We start from the raw sequence: 14,854 nt of genomic DNA, 5'->3' as shown, positions 1-14,854 counted from the left end.
AAGGGGGGGAGCCCTACTCCCAAAAGGAGTAGGACTCCTCCTGGCGCACCTCTCCTGGCCGGCCGGCCCCCCTCCCTTGAACCTTTATATACGGAGGCAGGGGCACCCCCTAGAGACACAAGTTGATCCACGTGATCATATTCTTAGCCGTGTGCGGTGCCCCCTTCCACCATAGTCCTCGATAATATTGTAGCGGTGCTTAGGCGAAGCCCTGCGATAGTAGTACATCAAGATCGTCACCACGCCGTCGTGCTGATGGAACTCTTCCCCGACACTTTGCTGGATCGGAGTCCGTGGATCGTCATCGAGCTGAACGTGTGCTAGAACTCGGAGGTGCCGTAGTTTCGGTGCTTGATCGGTCAGGCCGTGGAGACGTACGACTACATCAACCAAACGCTTCCGTTGTCGATATACAAGGGTACGTAGATCATACTCTCCCCTCTCGTTGCTATGCATCACCATGATCTTGCGTGTGCGTAGGAATTTTTTTGAAATTACTACGAAACCCAACAGTGGCATCCGAGCCTAGGTTTTATATGTTGATGTTATATGCACGAGTAGAACACAAGTGAGTTGTGGGCGATATAAGTCATACTGCTTACCAGCATGTCATACTTTGGTTCAGCGGTATTGTTGGATGAAGCGGCCCGGACCGACATTACGCGTACGCTTACGCGAGACCGGTTCTCCCGACGTGCTTTGCACATAGGTGGCTTGCGGGTGATAGTTTCTCCAACTTTAGTTGAACCGAGTGTGGCTACGCCCGGTCCTTGCGAAGGTTAAAACAGCACCAACTTGACAAACTATCGTTGTGGTTTTGATGCGTAGGTAAGATTGGTTCTTGCTTAAGCCCGTAGCAGCCACGTAAAACATGCAACAACAAAGTAGAGGACGTCTAACTTGTTTTTGCAAGGCATGTTGTGATGTGATATGGTCAAGACATGATGCTAAATTTTATTGTATGAGATGATCATGTTTTGTAACTGAGTTATCGGCAACTGGCAGGAGCCATATGGTTGTCGCTTTATTGTATGCAATGCAATCGCGCTGTAATGCTTTACTTTATCACTAAGCGGTAGCGATAGTCGTGGAAGCATAAGATTGGCGAGATGACAACGATGCTATGATGGAGATCAAGGTGTCGCGCCGGTGACGATGGTGATCATGACGGTGCTTCGGAGATGGAGATCACAAGCACAAGATGATGATGGCCATATCATATCACTTATATTGATTGCATGTGATGTTTATCTTTTATGCATCTTATCTTGCTTTGATTGACGGTAGCATTATAAGATGATCTCTCACTAAATTATCAAGAAGTGTTCTCCCTGAGTATGCACCATTGCGAAAGTTCTTCGTGCTGAGACACCACGTGATCATCGGGTGTGATAGGCTCTACGTTTAAATACAACGGGTGCAAAACAGTTGCACACGCAGAATACTCAGGTTATACTTGATGAGCCAAGCATATACAGATATGGCCTCGGAACACGGAGACCGAAAGGTCGAGCGTGAATCATATCGCAGATATGATCAACATAGCGATGTTCACCAATGAAACTACTCCATCTCACGTGACGATCGGACATGGTTTAGTTGATTTGGATCACGTAATCCCTAGAGACACAAGTTGATCCACGTGATCATATTCTTAGCCGTGTGCGGTGCCCCTTCCATCATAGTCCTCGATAATATTGTAGTGGTGCTTAGGCGAAGCCCTGCAACAGTAGTACATCAAGATCATCACCACGCCGTTGTGCTGACGGAACTCTTCCCCGACACTTTGCTGGATCGGAGTCCGGGGATCGTCATCGAGCTGAACGTGTGCTAGAACTCGGAGGTGCCGTAGTTTCGGTGCTTGATCGGTCGGGCCGTGGAGACGTACGACTACATCAACCAAACGCTTCCGTTGTCGATCTACAAGGGTACGTAGATCATACTCTCCCCTCTCGTTGCTATGCATCACCATGATCTTGCGTGTGCGTAGGAATTTTTTTTAAATTACTACGAAACCCAACAAATGATTCTCACATAAAAGATAAGAATTGAAACATAAAGAGAGCATCTTGAAGAATATGACTAGCACATTTAAGTCTAACCCACTTCCTATGCATAGGGATTTTGTGAGCTAACAACTTATGGGAGCAATAATCAACTAGCATAGGAAGGCAAAACAAGCATAACTTCAAAACTTTAAGCACATAGAGAGGGAACTTGATATTATTGCAATTCCTACAAGCATATATTCCTCCCTCATAATAATTTTCAGTAGCATCATGAATGAATTCAACAATATAACTATCACATAAAGCATTCTTTTCATGATCTACAAGCATAGAAATTTTATTACTCTCCACATAAGCAAAATTCTTCTCATGAATAATAGTGGGAGCAAACTCAACAAAATAGTTATCATGTGAGGCATAATCCAATTGAAAACTAAAATCATGATGACAAGTTTCATGGTTATCTTTATTCTTAATAGCATACAAGTCATCACAATAATCATCATAGATAGCAACTTTGTTCTCATAATCAATTGGAACCTCTTCCAAAATAGTGGATTCATCACTAAATAAAGTCATGACCTCTCCAAATCCACTTTCATCAATATAATCATCATAAATAGAAGGCATGCTTTCATCATAATAAATTTGCTCATCAAAGCTTGGGGGACAAAAAATATCATCTTCATCAAACATAGCTTCCCCAAGCTTGTGGCTTTGCATATCATTAGCATCATGGATATTCAAGGAATTCATACTAACAACATTGCAATCATGCTCATCATTCAAAGATTTAGTGCCAAACATTTTAATGTATTCTTCTTCTAACACTTTGGCACAATTTTCCTTTCCATCATACTCACGAAAGATATTAAAAAGATGAAGCGTATGAAGCAAACTTAATTCCATTTTTTGTAATTTTCTTTTATAAAATAAACTAGTGCTAAAACAAGAAACAAAAAGACTCGATTGCAAGATCTAAAGATATACATTCAAGCGCTAACCTCCCCGGCAACGGCGCCAGAAAAGAGCTTGATGTCTACTACACAACCTTCTTCTTGTAGACGTTGTTGGGCCTCCAAGTGCAGAGGTTTGTAGGACAGTAGCAAATTTCCCTCAAGTGGATGACCTAAGGTTTATCAATCCGTAGGAGGCGTAGGATAAAGATGGTCTCTCTCAAGCAACCCTGCAACCAAATAACAAAGAGTCTCTTGTGTCCCCAACGCACCCAATACAATGGTAAGTTGTATAGGTGCACTAGTTTGGCGAAGAGATGGTGATACAAGTGGTATATGGATGGTAGATAAAGGTTTTTGTAATCTGAAAATATAAAAACAGCAAGGTAACTAATGATAAAAGTGAGCACAAACGGTATTGCAATGCTAGGAAACAAGGCCTAGGGTTCATACTTTCACTAGTACAAATTCTCTCAACAATAATAACATAATTGGATCACATAAGTATCCCTCAACATGCAACAAAGAGTCACTCCAAAGTCACTAATAGCGGAGAACAAACGAAGAGATTATGATAGGGTACGAAACCACCTCAAAGTTATTCTTTCCAATCAATCCGTTGGGCTATTCCTATAAGTGTCACAAACAGCCCTAGAGTTCGTACTAGAATAACACCTTAAGACACAAATCAACCAAAACCCTAATGCCACCTAGATACTCCAATGTCACCTCAAGTATCCGTGGGTATGATTATACGATATGCATCACACAATCTCAGATTCATCTATTCAAACCAACACAAAGAACTTCAAAGAGTGCCCCAAAGTTTCTACCGGAGAGTCAAGATGAAAATGTGTGCCAACCCCTATGCATAGGTTCATGGGCGGAACCCGCAAGTTGATCACCAAAACATACATCAAGTGGATCAATAGAATACCTCATTGTCACCACGGGTATCCCACACAAGACATACATCAAGTGTTCTCAAATTCTTAAAGACTCAGTCCGATAAGATAACTTCAAAGGGAAAACTCAATCCATTACAAGAGAGTGGAGGGGGGAGAAACATCATAAGATCCAACTATAATAGCAAAGCTCACGATACATCAAGATCATACCACCTCAAGAACACGAGAGAGAGAGAGAGATCAAACACATAGCTACTGGTACATACCCTCAGCCCCGAGGGAGAACTACTCCCTCCTCGTCATGGAGAGCACCGGGATGATGAAGATGGCCACTGGAGAAGGATTCCCCCTCCGGTAGGGTGCCGGAGCGGGTCTAGATTGGCTTTCGGTGGCTACGGAGGCTTCTGGCGGCGGAACTCCCGATCTATTGTGTTCCCCAAAGTTTTTAGGGTATATGGGTATATATGGGAGGAAGAAGTACGTTGGTGGACCTCCGGGCTGTCCAAGAGGCAGGGGGCGCGCCCAGGGGGGTGGGTGCGCCCCCACCCTCGTGGGCAGCCCGGGACTCTCCTGGTCCAACTCCGATACTCTGTGGGCTTCTTCTGGTCCAAAAATAAGTTCCATGAAGTTTTAGGTCAATTGGACTCCATTTGATTTTCCTTTTCTGCGATACTCTAAAACAAGGAAAAAAACAGAAACTGGCACTGGGCTCTGGGTTAATAGGTTAGTCCCAAAAATAATATAAAAGTGTTTAATAAAGCCCATAAACATCCAAAACAGATAATATAATAGCATGGAACAATCAAAAATTATAGATACGTTGGAGACGTATCACCAAGTCTCCCTCTTGAAATGCTCGACCCCTCATGTTTCTGGCATGGAATCGACATAGGTCTTGTTGATAGATGGTTGATCGTATGAAGGCCATCTCTCTTTCTTCTTCCAGGAGATCAACTGCATCTTGTCGTGCTTGTTCTGTTTCTTCCTCTGAGAAAAGCTCGACACGGGGCGCATTGTGGAGCAAGTCACTCGGAAGTACAGCTTCAGCTCCATAAACTAAGAAAAATGGGGTTCTACCAGTCGACCCATTGGGAGTTGTCCTCAATCCCCACAATACCGATGGAAGTTCGTCGACCCAGGCTCCTGCTGCGTGTTTGAGGTCACGCATTAGTCGGGGTTTTAGTCCTTTGAGAATCAGTCCATTTGCTCTTTCAGCTTGTCCATTCGACTGGGGATGGGCGACTGAGGCATAGTCGACTCGAGTACCTTGTGAAGCACAGAAAGTTCTGAACTCATCAGAGTCGAAGTTTCATCCGTTGTCAATGATGATGCTGTGCGGAACACCATATCTGAATGTTATCTCTCTGATGAAGCTGACAGCAGTGCTGTCATCAAGGTTCTTGATAGGCTTGGCCTCAATCCACTTGGTGAACTTGTCGACTGCTACAAGCACATGAGTGAATCCACTCCTACCAGTCCTCAGAGGTCCAACCATATCTAATCCCCAAATAGCAAAGGGCCATACAAGTGGAATGGTCTTCAGGGCCGACGCAGGCTTGTGAGACATGTTGGAGTAAAACTGGCAACCTTCACATCTGTCGACTATTTCTTGTGCCATCTCATTTGCCCGTGGCCAGTAAAATCCCGCTCGGTATGCTTTGGCCACAATGGTCCGAGAGGATGCATGATGACCACAGGTCCCCGAATGGATGTCATTGAGGATCACTCGACCTTCTTCAGGCGTTATGCATTTCTGGCAAACTCCAGTCACACTTTCTCTGAACAACTGTCCTCTTATCACAGTAAAGGCTTTAGACCGACAGACGATCTGTCGAGCCTCTTCTCCATCTTCTGGGAGTTCCCTTCTAAGAATGTATGCGATATATGGTAATGTCCAATCGGGGGTGATGACCAAAACTTCCATGATCAAGTCGACCACGGCTGGAATCTCGATTTCAGTCGGATCGGTGGCACTCTTCGGCTATGGGGGCTCTTCAGTGAAGGGTTCTTCTTGAACTGAAGGTCTATGAATATGATCCAGGAAAACATTGTTGGGAATGGCTTCCCTCTTTGAGCCTATTTTTGCCAGATCATCGGCTGCTTGATTTTTCAGTCGAGCAATGCGATGAAGCTCTAACCCCTCAAACCTCTTTTCTAACTTTCTTACTGCATTCCAATAACCAGTCATGGATGGGCTTCTGACATCCCACTCCTTCATCAACTAATTGACCACTAAATCCGAGTCGCCATAGACCATGAGGCGACGAACGCCGAGTGAAATGGCCATATGCAACCCATACAGATGTGCCTCGTATTCAACCTCATTGTTGGAGGAGTCGAAGTGAATCTGGAGAACATAACTGAGTTTGTCACCACAGGGGGAGACCAAAACCACTCCAGCTCCGAAACCATTCAGCATCTTGGACCCATCGAAGAACATGGTCCAATGCTCCAAGTGAATTTGGGCCGGAAGTTGCTGTTCGATCCATTCGGCGAGGAAGTCGGCTATTGCTTGGGACTTAATAGCCTTCTTTGCTTGAAACTTGATATCCATGGGAAGGAGTTCAATCGCCCACTTTGCCACTCGACCAGTTGCATCTCTGTTGTTCAAAATCTCCGATAATGGAGCATCGCTGACGACTGTAATGGAATGATCAGAGAAATAGTGTGCAACCTTCTTTGTGGTCATGTAAATTCCATAAACAAGCTTCTGATAATGGGGATATCTTTGCTTTGATGGAGTCAGAACTTTAGAAATGTAATATACCGGGCGCTGAACTTTATAAGTTTTTCCTTCTTCTTCCCGCTGGACCGTGAGTACTGTACTGACAACTTGTCAAGTGGCTGCAATGTAAAGCAGTAAAGGCTCTTTGCTGATTCGTGCAGCAAGCACCGGTTGGGTGGAAAGCAGGGCTTTTAGCTCTACAAACGCTGCATCAGCTTCGGGAGTCCACTCGAACTTATCAGACTTCTTCATCAGTCGGTAAAGAGGCAATGCCTTTTCACCGAGACGAGAAATGAGTCGACTCAAGGCGGCCAAACAACCAGTAAGTTTCTAGACATTGTGCACACGCACAGGGCATTTCATCCGAAGAATGGCACCAACTTTCTTTGGGTCAGCATCGATCCCTCGTTCAGAAACGAGGAAACCAAGTAACTTTCCACCATGAACTCCGAATGTGCACTTTGATGGATTAAGCTTGATATCATACCTTCTGAGGTTGGCAAAGGTTTCGGCAAGGTCAGCCAGCAGGTCGGAACCTTTATGTGACTTGACTACAATGTCATCCATGTATGCTTCCACATTCCAACTGATTTGAGTGAGTAGACACTTCTAGATCATCCTCATGAATGTGGCTCCAGTGTTCTTCAGGCCGAATGGCATATTGACATAATAGAAACATCCGAATGGAGTGATGAAAGACGTTTTTATCTCATCAGGACCATACAGTCGGATCTCATGGTACCCGAAATAGGCGTCCAAAAAGGACAAATGCTCACACCCCGCGGTTGAATCGACGATTTGGTCAATGCGGGGGAGAGGAAAATGATCTTTCAGACAGGCCCGATTGATATGCTTGAAGTCAATGCACATGCGAAGTGAGTCGTCCTTCTTAGGGACCATGACAACATTGGCGAGTCACTCGGAGTGGTAGATTTCACGGATGAACTCAGCTGCCAGGAGCCGAGCCACTTCCTCGCCGATTGCTTTTCTCTTCTAGACGGCGGACCGTCGGAGATGTTCCTTGACTAGTTTTATTTTCAGGTCGACTCGCAAACGATGCTCAGCCAGTCCCCTGGGTACACCTGGCATGTTAGAAGGTTCCCATGCAAAGATGTCCCAGTTCTCACGGAGGAACTGGATAAGCGCTTCTTCCTATTTGCTGTCGAGTGTTGTTGAGATATGGGTCGGAGCGGCATTGGCATCGGTCGGGTGAATATGAATCGGCTTCGTTTCACCGGACGACTGAAATGTGAAATCTGTGGCAGGCTTCTTGGCTCGCAGCAAATCACTCGGATCCGCATTCTTCTGATACTCTTGCAGTTCTACTACTGCCATCTGTGCATCGACAATTTTTGAGCCCTTTTGGAAGCACTCTTCCGCCTTCTGCCGATTGCCAGTGACGGTGATTACTCCTTTAGGACCAGACATCTTCAATTTGAGATACATGTAACATGGTCAAGCCATAAAACGTGCATAAGCGGGCCTACCCAGAATAGCATGATAAGCACTCTTGAAATCCACTACCTCAAATGCCAACTTTTCCTTGCGGTAATTCTTGGAATCACCGAAAACCACATCAAGGGCGATCTGGCCGAGTGACTGAGCTTTCTTGCCAGGAATAACGCCATGGAAACTCATGTTGCTTTCACTAAGCTTGGACATCAGAATGCCCATTCCCTTCAAGGTTTCAGCGTAAAGGATGTTCAGGCCACTGCCACCATCCATCAGCACTTTAGTCAGTCGAGTGCCTTCAACTACTGGGTCGACCACCAGTGCTCGCCTCCCAGGGGTGGCTATATGAACTGGATGGTCTGACTGGTCGAATGTGATGGCAGTCTGGGACCACTTCAGATAACTGAGTGTTGCAGGAGCAACCATGTTTACTTCCCTGTTAATAACTTCCAACCGACTTTTGCTTTCAACATCAGCAAAAATCATCAGTGTAGAATTTACATTGGGAAAACCATCATCATATTCTTCCCTATCCTCACCTGCGTCCGACTCCTTTTCCTTCTCCCTGGGTTGTTTCTCTCGGAACTGCTAGATAAGGAAATGACATTGTCGAGTCGTGTGTTTAGGGTAAATGATGTTCCCCTCTTTGTCTTTTTTGGTATGAATATGACATGGTAAATCCAACACATCATTTCCATCTTTATCCTTAACTTTTTTGGGAGTCCAGGGCCCCTTGGGCTTTCCTTTGAACTTTCCTTAGGCAACAGCTAAAGCTTCGCCAGGAGCGGCTGGTTCAGGCTTTCGCTTCTGTTTTCGACTGGAATTCCCTCCTCTAGTTTCTTGGGCGACTGTTTTGTGTTTGCCACTCCGGAGTCGGTCTTCCTATTCACCATTGGCATATTTGGTGGCAATCTCCATCATCAGAGTCAGAGTCATATCTCCTGTCCGACCAAACTTCAGATTCAACTCCCAATACTTGACGCCTTCCTTGAAGGCACAAATTGCTTGGTGATCTGACACATTCTCCACTTTATGGTGCAACGTGATCCATCTCTGGATATAATCCCTCAAGGTTTCATTCGGTTTCTGAACACAACACTGTAATTCTGTCAACCCTGCCAGCCTTTTGCAAGTGCCTTCAAAGGTCCTAACAAACACTCGAGCAAGTTCCTCCCAACTATATATACTGCCAGGAGCCAACTGATTCAACCACGCTCTGGCTGAGCCCTCCAACATCAAGGGGAGGTGCTTCATAGCCACATCATCATTCCCGCCACCAATCTGCACAGCCACTCGGTAGTCCTCAAGCCAAGTGTCTGGCTTGGACTCGCCGGTGAACTTGCTGACTCCAGTCGCCAACCTGAAGTTGGGAGGAATCACTGCTGCTCTGATGGCTCCGCTGAAACACTCGGGTCCTAAAACATGCACCTTGCTTCCAGTCGGATGATCTCTATCGTGGCCTTCTCTGTGAGCCCTGTTCCTATCAACCAGACCTTGAACGAGGATAGATCTTGCATCAAAGCCTGGATCTCTGGGATCGACTGGAGTTCTTCGTTCGCCGTTGCGGGGGCGCCTGTCATCTTGCCGCCAAGGCACGTATGATCCACTCCTCGGAGGAGGCGTGGGCGCTCGACGACGGTCATTGTGGTCGAGTCGATGATCATACTGCTCACGGTTCCTGTATTGATCTTGCTGGTACCCACGTCCCTCACACCGCGGAGGCGATCTTGGGCTGTGAGCAGATTGGACAGTATCTGCCACCACAAATCTGCTATGAATCCTATTCCACGACTGAGATACTGCTGTATTCTGCTCTCCCGCTGCCCGGAGCAAAGCCCGGATCTGCATCAAACCTCAGCCAGCTTCTGATTGGGAAGGTTGAATTGACTATGCTATTCGGGCTGCAACTGTGAGATTTTAGATCAGAGTTCGGTATACCTGAGTCGGAGGCGGAAAAAGTTGTCATCGACTGGATTCAGGAATCCGCTGCCGAGCACGCTCATCGAGGGTGCGCTGGAGGTTCTCCAGTCGAGTGCGCTCAGCCAAGTTGGCTAGGCGCGTCTCCTCCAAGGCCTGGGCCTCGGGGGTTTCTCCAACGATAGGAGTGTGAAGTGCATCCATATTGCTGCGGTGAAGATCTTCCTTCCGCTGCGAAGAGAAGGGATCGGGGCGGTACTCCTCGTGGACATGTGATGGATCGCCGACGCCATCGCCACCGTCTTCACGGGTGAAGCCAGGAGGACTGCGTGGTCCATTGACCATCAATACTTCCACCGCGGGGTCGCTGCTGTCGCACTCGGATGCTGTCTCGACGGAGCCAGTCGACAGGTCGAACAGGCCGTAGAGAGTTTCATCGGGCTCGATTGCCGCGATTTGTGGGGTGGCCGATTGGCGGGCCGCATGCTGCACCCACCGCTGAAGCCGTGGCCGACCGGATCGCTGGCGCCGGCGAACAACGGGAAGCGAGGATGCCGTAGGAGCCGACCGATACTGAGTCAACGGCTGTCGAAGAAGGACACCACGGACGCATGCGCGGAAGTGCGTCGCCCCACGGACGGGGAGCGCCTCGACGTCGAGTGGAGCCTCGTGGAGCCAAGCGGAGTCATCGGCGATGAAGACAAGCGCGCCGAGACGGATCTCGCGCCCTTCAGCCAATCCTCCACCGGAAACCATGATGATGGGAATCGGAAGAATCACAACTTCTGCAATAAACTGCTAAGACACCTGCCCCAAGGTGGGCGCCAACTATCGTGGTTCTAAGACTGACAGTAGAATGAGGGGTAGGTATGAAGAGGCAAGATCCTAGCTATGGAGTAGTTGTACACACGAGTTTTACGAGTTCAGGCCCTTCTCGGAAGAAGCAACAACCCTACGTCTCGGTGCCCTGAGGCGGCCGATTGGATTATATGTGTGTGTGTGAGTTTACAAAAGATGCGAACCCTTGTGCCTGTGGAGGAGGGTGGCTTATATAGAGTGCGCCAAGACCCCAGCCGGCCCATGTTACGAAGGGTTTAAGGTACATTAAAGGGGAGACGTTACTGGTAACGCTAGTAAATAAAGAGACATAATGACCATTAAAGCTATGAGGTGATGTCCGACCGTTGTAGTCCGGAGCGACCTTAGACCTTCTGGTGGTCGAGTGACAATCTCCGCGGTCGAGTGACTTCAAGTCTGCTGGGTGGAAGTCCTCATGGTCGAGTGGATGATGACTCCTCTTCGAATGCTTCCGTTTTTAGGGTGACGTCCTAGGGAAGGGTGTCTAGGTCAGGCCTATGACCCTACCCTAGATACATATCTTTATCAGGTAGTTCATATTGGTAGGGTTTCATGGTTGACTTATGTTGAATGGCGTGTGTGGGGGCTGCTATGGGGGTCATGCCCCTCGATTTTTGTGGTCAGTTCCATGTAGAAGAGATTTTGGATTGTGTGATACATATTGTCCCCAAAACTAGAATTATGGTTATGAGATAAACAAGGGTAAGAAGTTTGTGTTTTTTTAAGTGACTAGTGTCCTAAAGATTGGGATCCCTTGATGGGTTTTATATCAGTGTTCAATTTTATTGTCTATAGGGCAATTTGACATTGTTGCAAATTCATACATTAGTTACTCACAACATTTCAAACTTAAAATGTCATGTCTAAATAATATGAATTTTAGAACCAATTATATCGCAAACTGCATATCTATGATGCAATTTTACATAACCTATGCAATCAGAAAAATATATGAAACCTAAATTTTGTGATATGAATGATTCGATTTGTAATTCTATGAAATTGTATTTTAGACCAACAAATAGGTTCTTAAATCTGCAGTCTTGTGATTGTTTTTTTTCTACGAATAGTCTTGTGATAGTTGTAATTCGAATATTCAAATGTGTAGTTTTTTTAGATTTTATTCCATGTAATAACACTCTAACAACTACACGTTGGCTTAAAGATTAAGAAGCAACAATGATTCATTTTGACATTAGAGTATTGAGAAGTTACGTTACAACGTTAATCTGGAGTGTCTTCTCTTTCACAGAAATGCTAAAAACCGGACATCATATTTTAAGGCATATGACAAATCAAACATATTTTTATGACAATTTATATTGGCATGAGGATGGCAAATTTAGTTGGCGAGCACAACAATTTTCTAACAATAAAATGAACTGCCGCGAATTTGACATGGTCATCAACTAAACTTGCCACGGCAAACATAATTTGCCATGATTTTTTTTATTTGCTATGCTAAAAATCTGACATCTGCTGGATATTCGGGTCCTTTTTTTTTTTGAAAAGCCAACCGATTTAGAGTATGTATCTGTTTTAGCAAAGTTGGTCTAGATGCGAAAAATCGGTCGAGATTAGTGTTGATCTCGGCTGGTGATTTCACTAGTCCGCGCAGGTGCGAAGCCCGGATTCAGCCCGCTGCTCCCCTCTCCTCTCCCGTCGTCGGAGCCCCGGCGACCCCTCTTCCAAGTCGCCATCGTCCTCACCTCCAGCGCCACTTCCTCTTCTCCACCACTCGACCCAGCCTAGCAGCGAGTCGGCGGACGGGAGGATGATGGGAAGCAACAACCCCGGCGGCGCAGGGGGAGGGGGAGGGGGAGGGATGGCCCCGGGCACGGGGGCCGGCGGCAGCGACGGGCGGCACGACGACGAGGCCGTGCTCACCGACTTCCTCTCCTCCCTCATGGACTACAATCCCACGGTACGCCGCCGCCGCCGCCGCCTGCCCTAATCCCCTCTCGTCATGCCAAGTTCCGTGTTTTGATTCCGTGGCGCGGCAGATCCCGGACGAGCTCGTGGAGCACTACCTCGGCCGAAGCGGCTTCCACTGCCCCGACCTACGCCTGTGAGTACTCCCTACACATCCAATTTCTCTCCGACCAAATGTCTGGATCGGTAGTTAGGCCGAGACCCCCTTTGCTGCTCTAGGTTAATCTGGAACTGAAATTTGCCAAGCATAGTGATAATGGAGCCACATAGAGTTGTTTTAGCACGTTGTAGTTCTTTTTTTTCGAGAGTATGCAAACTGCATACCATAACTTTATAGAAGAAGAGAATTGCAAATACAAGACGACCACTCTCTGTGAACAATGAGCTTAGCACGGTGTAGTTCTAGTCTGAGAGAAATTACAGTTTCCCCTTCGACTTGGTGATTATTGGTCCACATGAATGACATGCTTTTCTTTTCTTTTGTTTCTTGTGGTCTGCAGAACAAGGCTGGTTGCTGTAGCTGCTCAAAAGTTCATTTCAGACATTGCAAGCGACTCTCTTCAGTACGTGAATCCACAATCTCACTAGTTTGCCTTTTCACCTCAATGCATTTCGTCTGTTGGTGTGAGGGAATTGCAGTATATCTTGTGCACCTCTTTGATATTGCGCTGTCCTTTCTCTTGAATTAGGCACTGCAAAGCCAGGGTTGCAGCACCTATCAAAGATAACAAGAGCAAACAACCAAAGGTGAATTTACTTCTTAATTAAAATTTCCATGTTACTTCCGTCAATTTTTTTCCATGTTACTTCTAGCACAAGACCTGGCATGCCATTCTTACTCCTTACAGTTTACTAATGACATCCTTTATTCTACTTCAGGATAGACGTCTTGTGTTGACAATGGATGATCTTTCAAAAGCCTTGCGTGAGGTAAACCATTTTCTATTACATATGAGTTTTTGTTCTATGCAACAGGACACCCTTTATTACATTTGTTCTCATGTTTGAAGCCCACATACACAGAATAACAATTAGCCACTTACATTCTTAGGAGCTGAATCTCTGCACTGGTTGACCCTTGTAGACCAAGAAAATTGCTTGATGTGGTTTTGTTCCAAGAGGCAAAAATAAGAAATATCATATGGATTCAGTTTTATATGTTCTACGAACATCTTACAAGTACAAAGACACCTTACATGAAATCAGCGTTTAAGCACGGTTGCACATACTTGGGATAGGGTAACAGCCTGACACTTACATGCCTAATTGACAAATGATTTCATATAGTGTTGCCTTCTAATCACGGTTTGGGGTGACAGTACACTAACATTGAGTTATAGGGCCTGTATCTCTATAAGAAGAAACTACACAGACATCTACTATTATGGATGCTGTACATCCTCCAAATCATCCCAAGCATACATGGTTATAGAGAGATAATAAATACATAGTGTTCTCTGTACTGAAGCAGAGAATCACATGTGAATTGATGCCCTAATTAGAAAAGTAGGAAAATGAAGGCAATGTGAATGGTGTTACAAAGGTTAAGATCATAACCATCTCCAAATTAACATGGGTAATTGTGCAATCACTAAAGATTGAATGAGTAGAAGAAGCAATCTAACCACCGTTTTCTGATCATGTTTAGTGAGAATGCTCATGCTTATAACAAACCAGCCAAACCATTATTCTCAAACAATCGGGGCACTTGTCAGATAGGTTTAAACTTACAATGTTATTAACTGATTTCCTACAAGCCTATATTGAATACACAGTATGTCTTCTAGCCACAGCTTTTCTGGTTTCTAGTTTGCTACCTTCATCAGTAATCAAGTTCTCTGTATATTTAGTTGCATGCAAGTAGTCAGGATGACATTGTTTGTAATCTTCAGCTTCAGAATCAATCTACCTTTTATCCAAACCTCACACACAAGGGCATGCTTCTCATGCAATATATGACAATGGGTGTTATACAGAGGGAAATGTCAAATATCCTTCATCCACTTGTCAGGCATCCTCCTGAATTTTTTTTGTTTGATATAAAAGGGTTCTAATTCCCAGAATACATGCTTGTGCAAGTTCAATGTACCTCTAATT

At 45.6% G+C, this 14,854-nt stretch overlaps 1 protein-coding gene across 1 annotated transcript in view; it reads left to right on the top strand.

The window, feature by feature from the left end:
- The first annotated feature begins 12,400 nt into the window (after nt 1–12,400).
- The window catches only part of LOC119331355 (transcription initiation factor TFIID subunit 10-like), a 3,700-nt gene continuing 1,246 nt past the window's right edge, over nt 12,401–14,854 (top strand). The window contains exons 1-5 of the mRNA XM_037604521.1: nt 12,401–12,749; nt 12,829–12,893; nt 13,258–13,320; nt 13,447–13,504; nt 13,637–13,687. Coding sequence (XP_037460418.1) covers nt 12,600–12,749; nt 12,829–12,893; nt 13,258–13,320; nt 13,447–13,504; nt 13,637–13,687 — 387 coding nt within the window. The 5' untranslated portion in view covers nt 12,401–12,599. The remainder of the gene's footprint in view (nt 12,750–12,828; nt 12,894–13,257; nt 13,321–13,446; nt 13,505–13,636; nt 13,688–14,854) is intronic.

This window comes from Triticum dicoccoides, chromosome 7A (genome assembly GCF_002162155.2).
Source record: "Triticum dicoccoides isolate Atlit2015 ecotype Zavitan chromosome 7A, WEW_v2.0, whole genome shotgun sequence".
Classification (NCBI taxonomy): domain Eukaryota; kingdom Viridiplantae; phylum Streptophyta; class Magnoliopsida; order Poales; family Poaceae; genus Triticum; species Triticum dicoccoides.
This window is presented reverse-complemented; position numbering and strand designations above follow the sequence as displayed.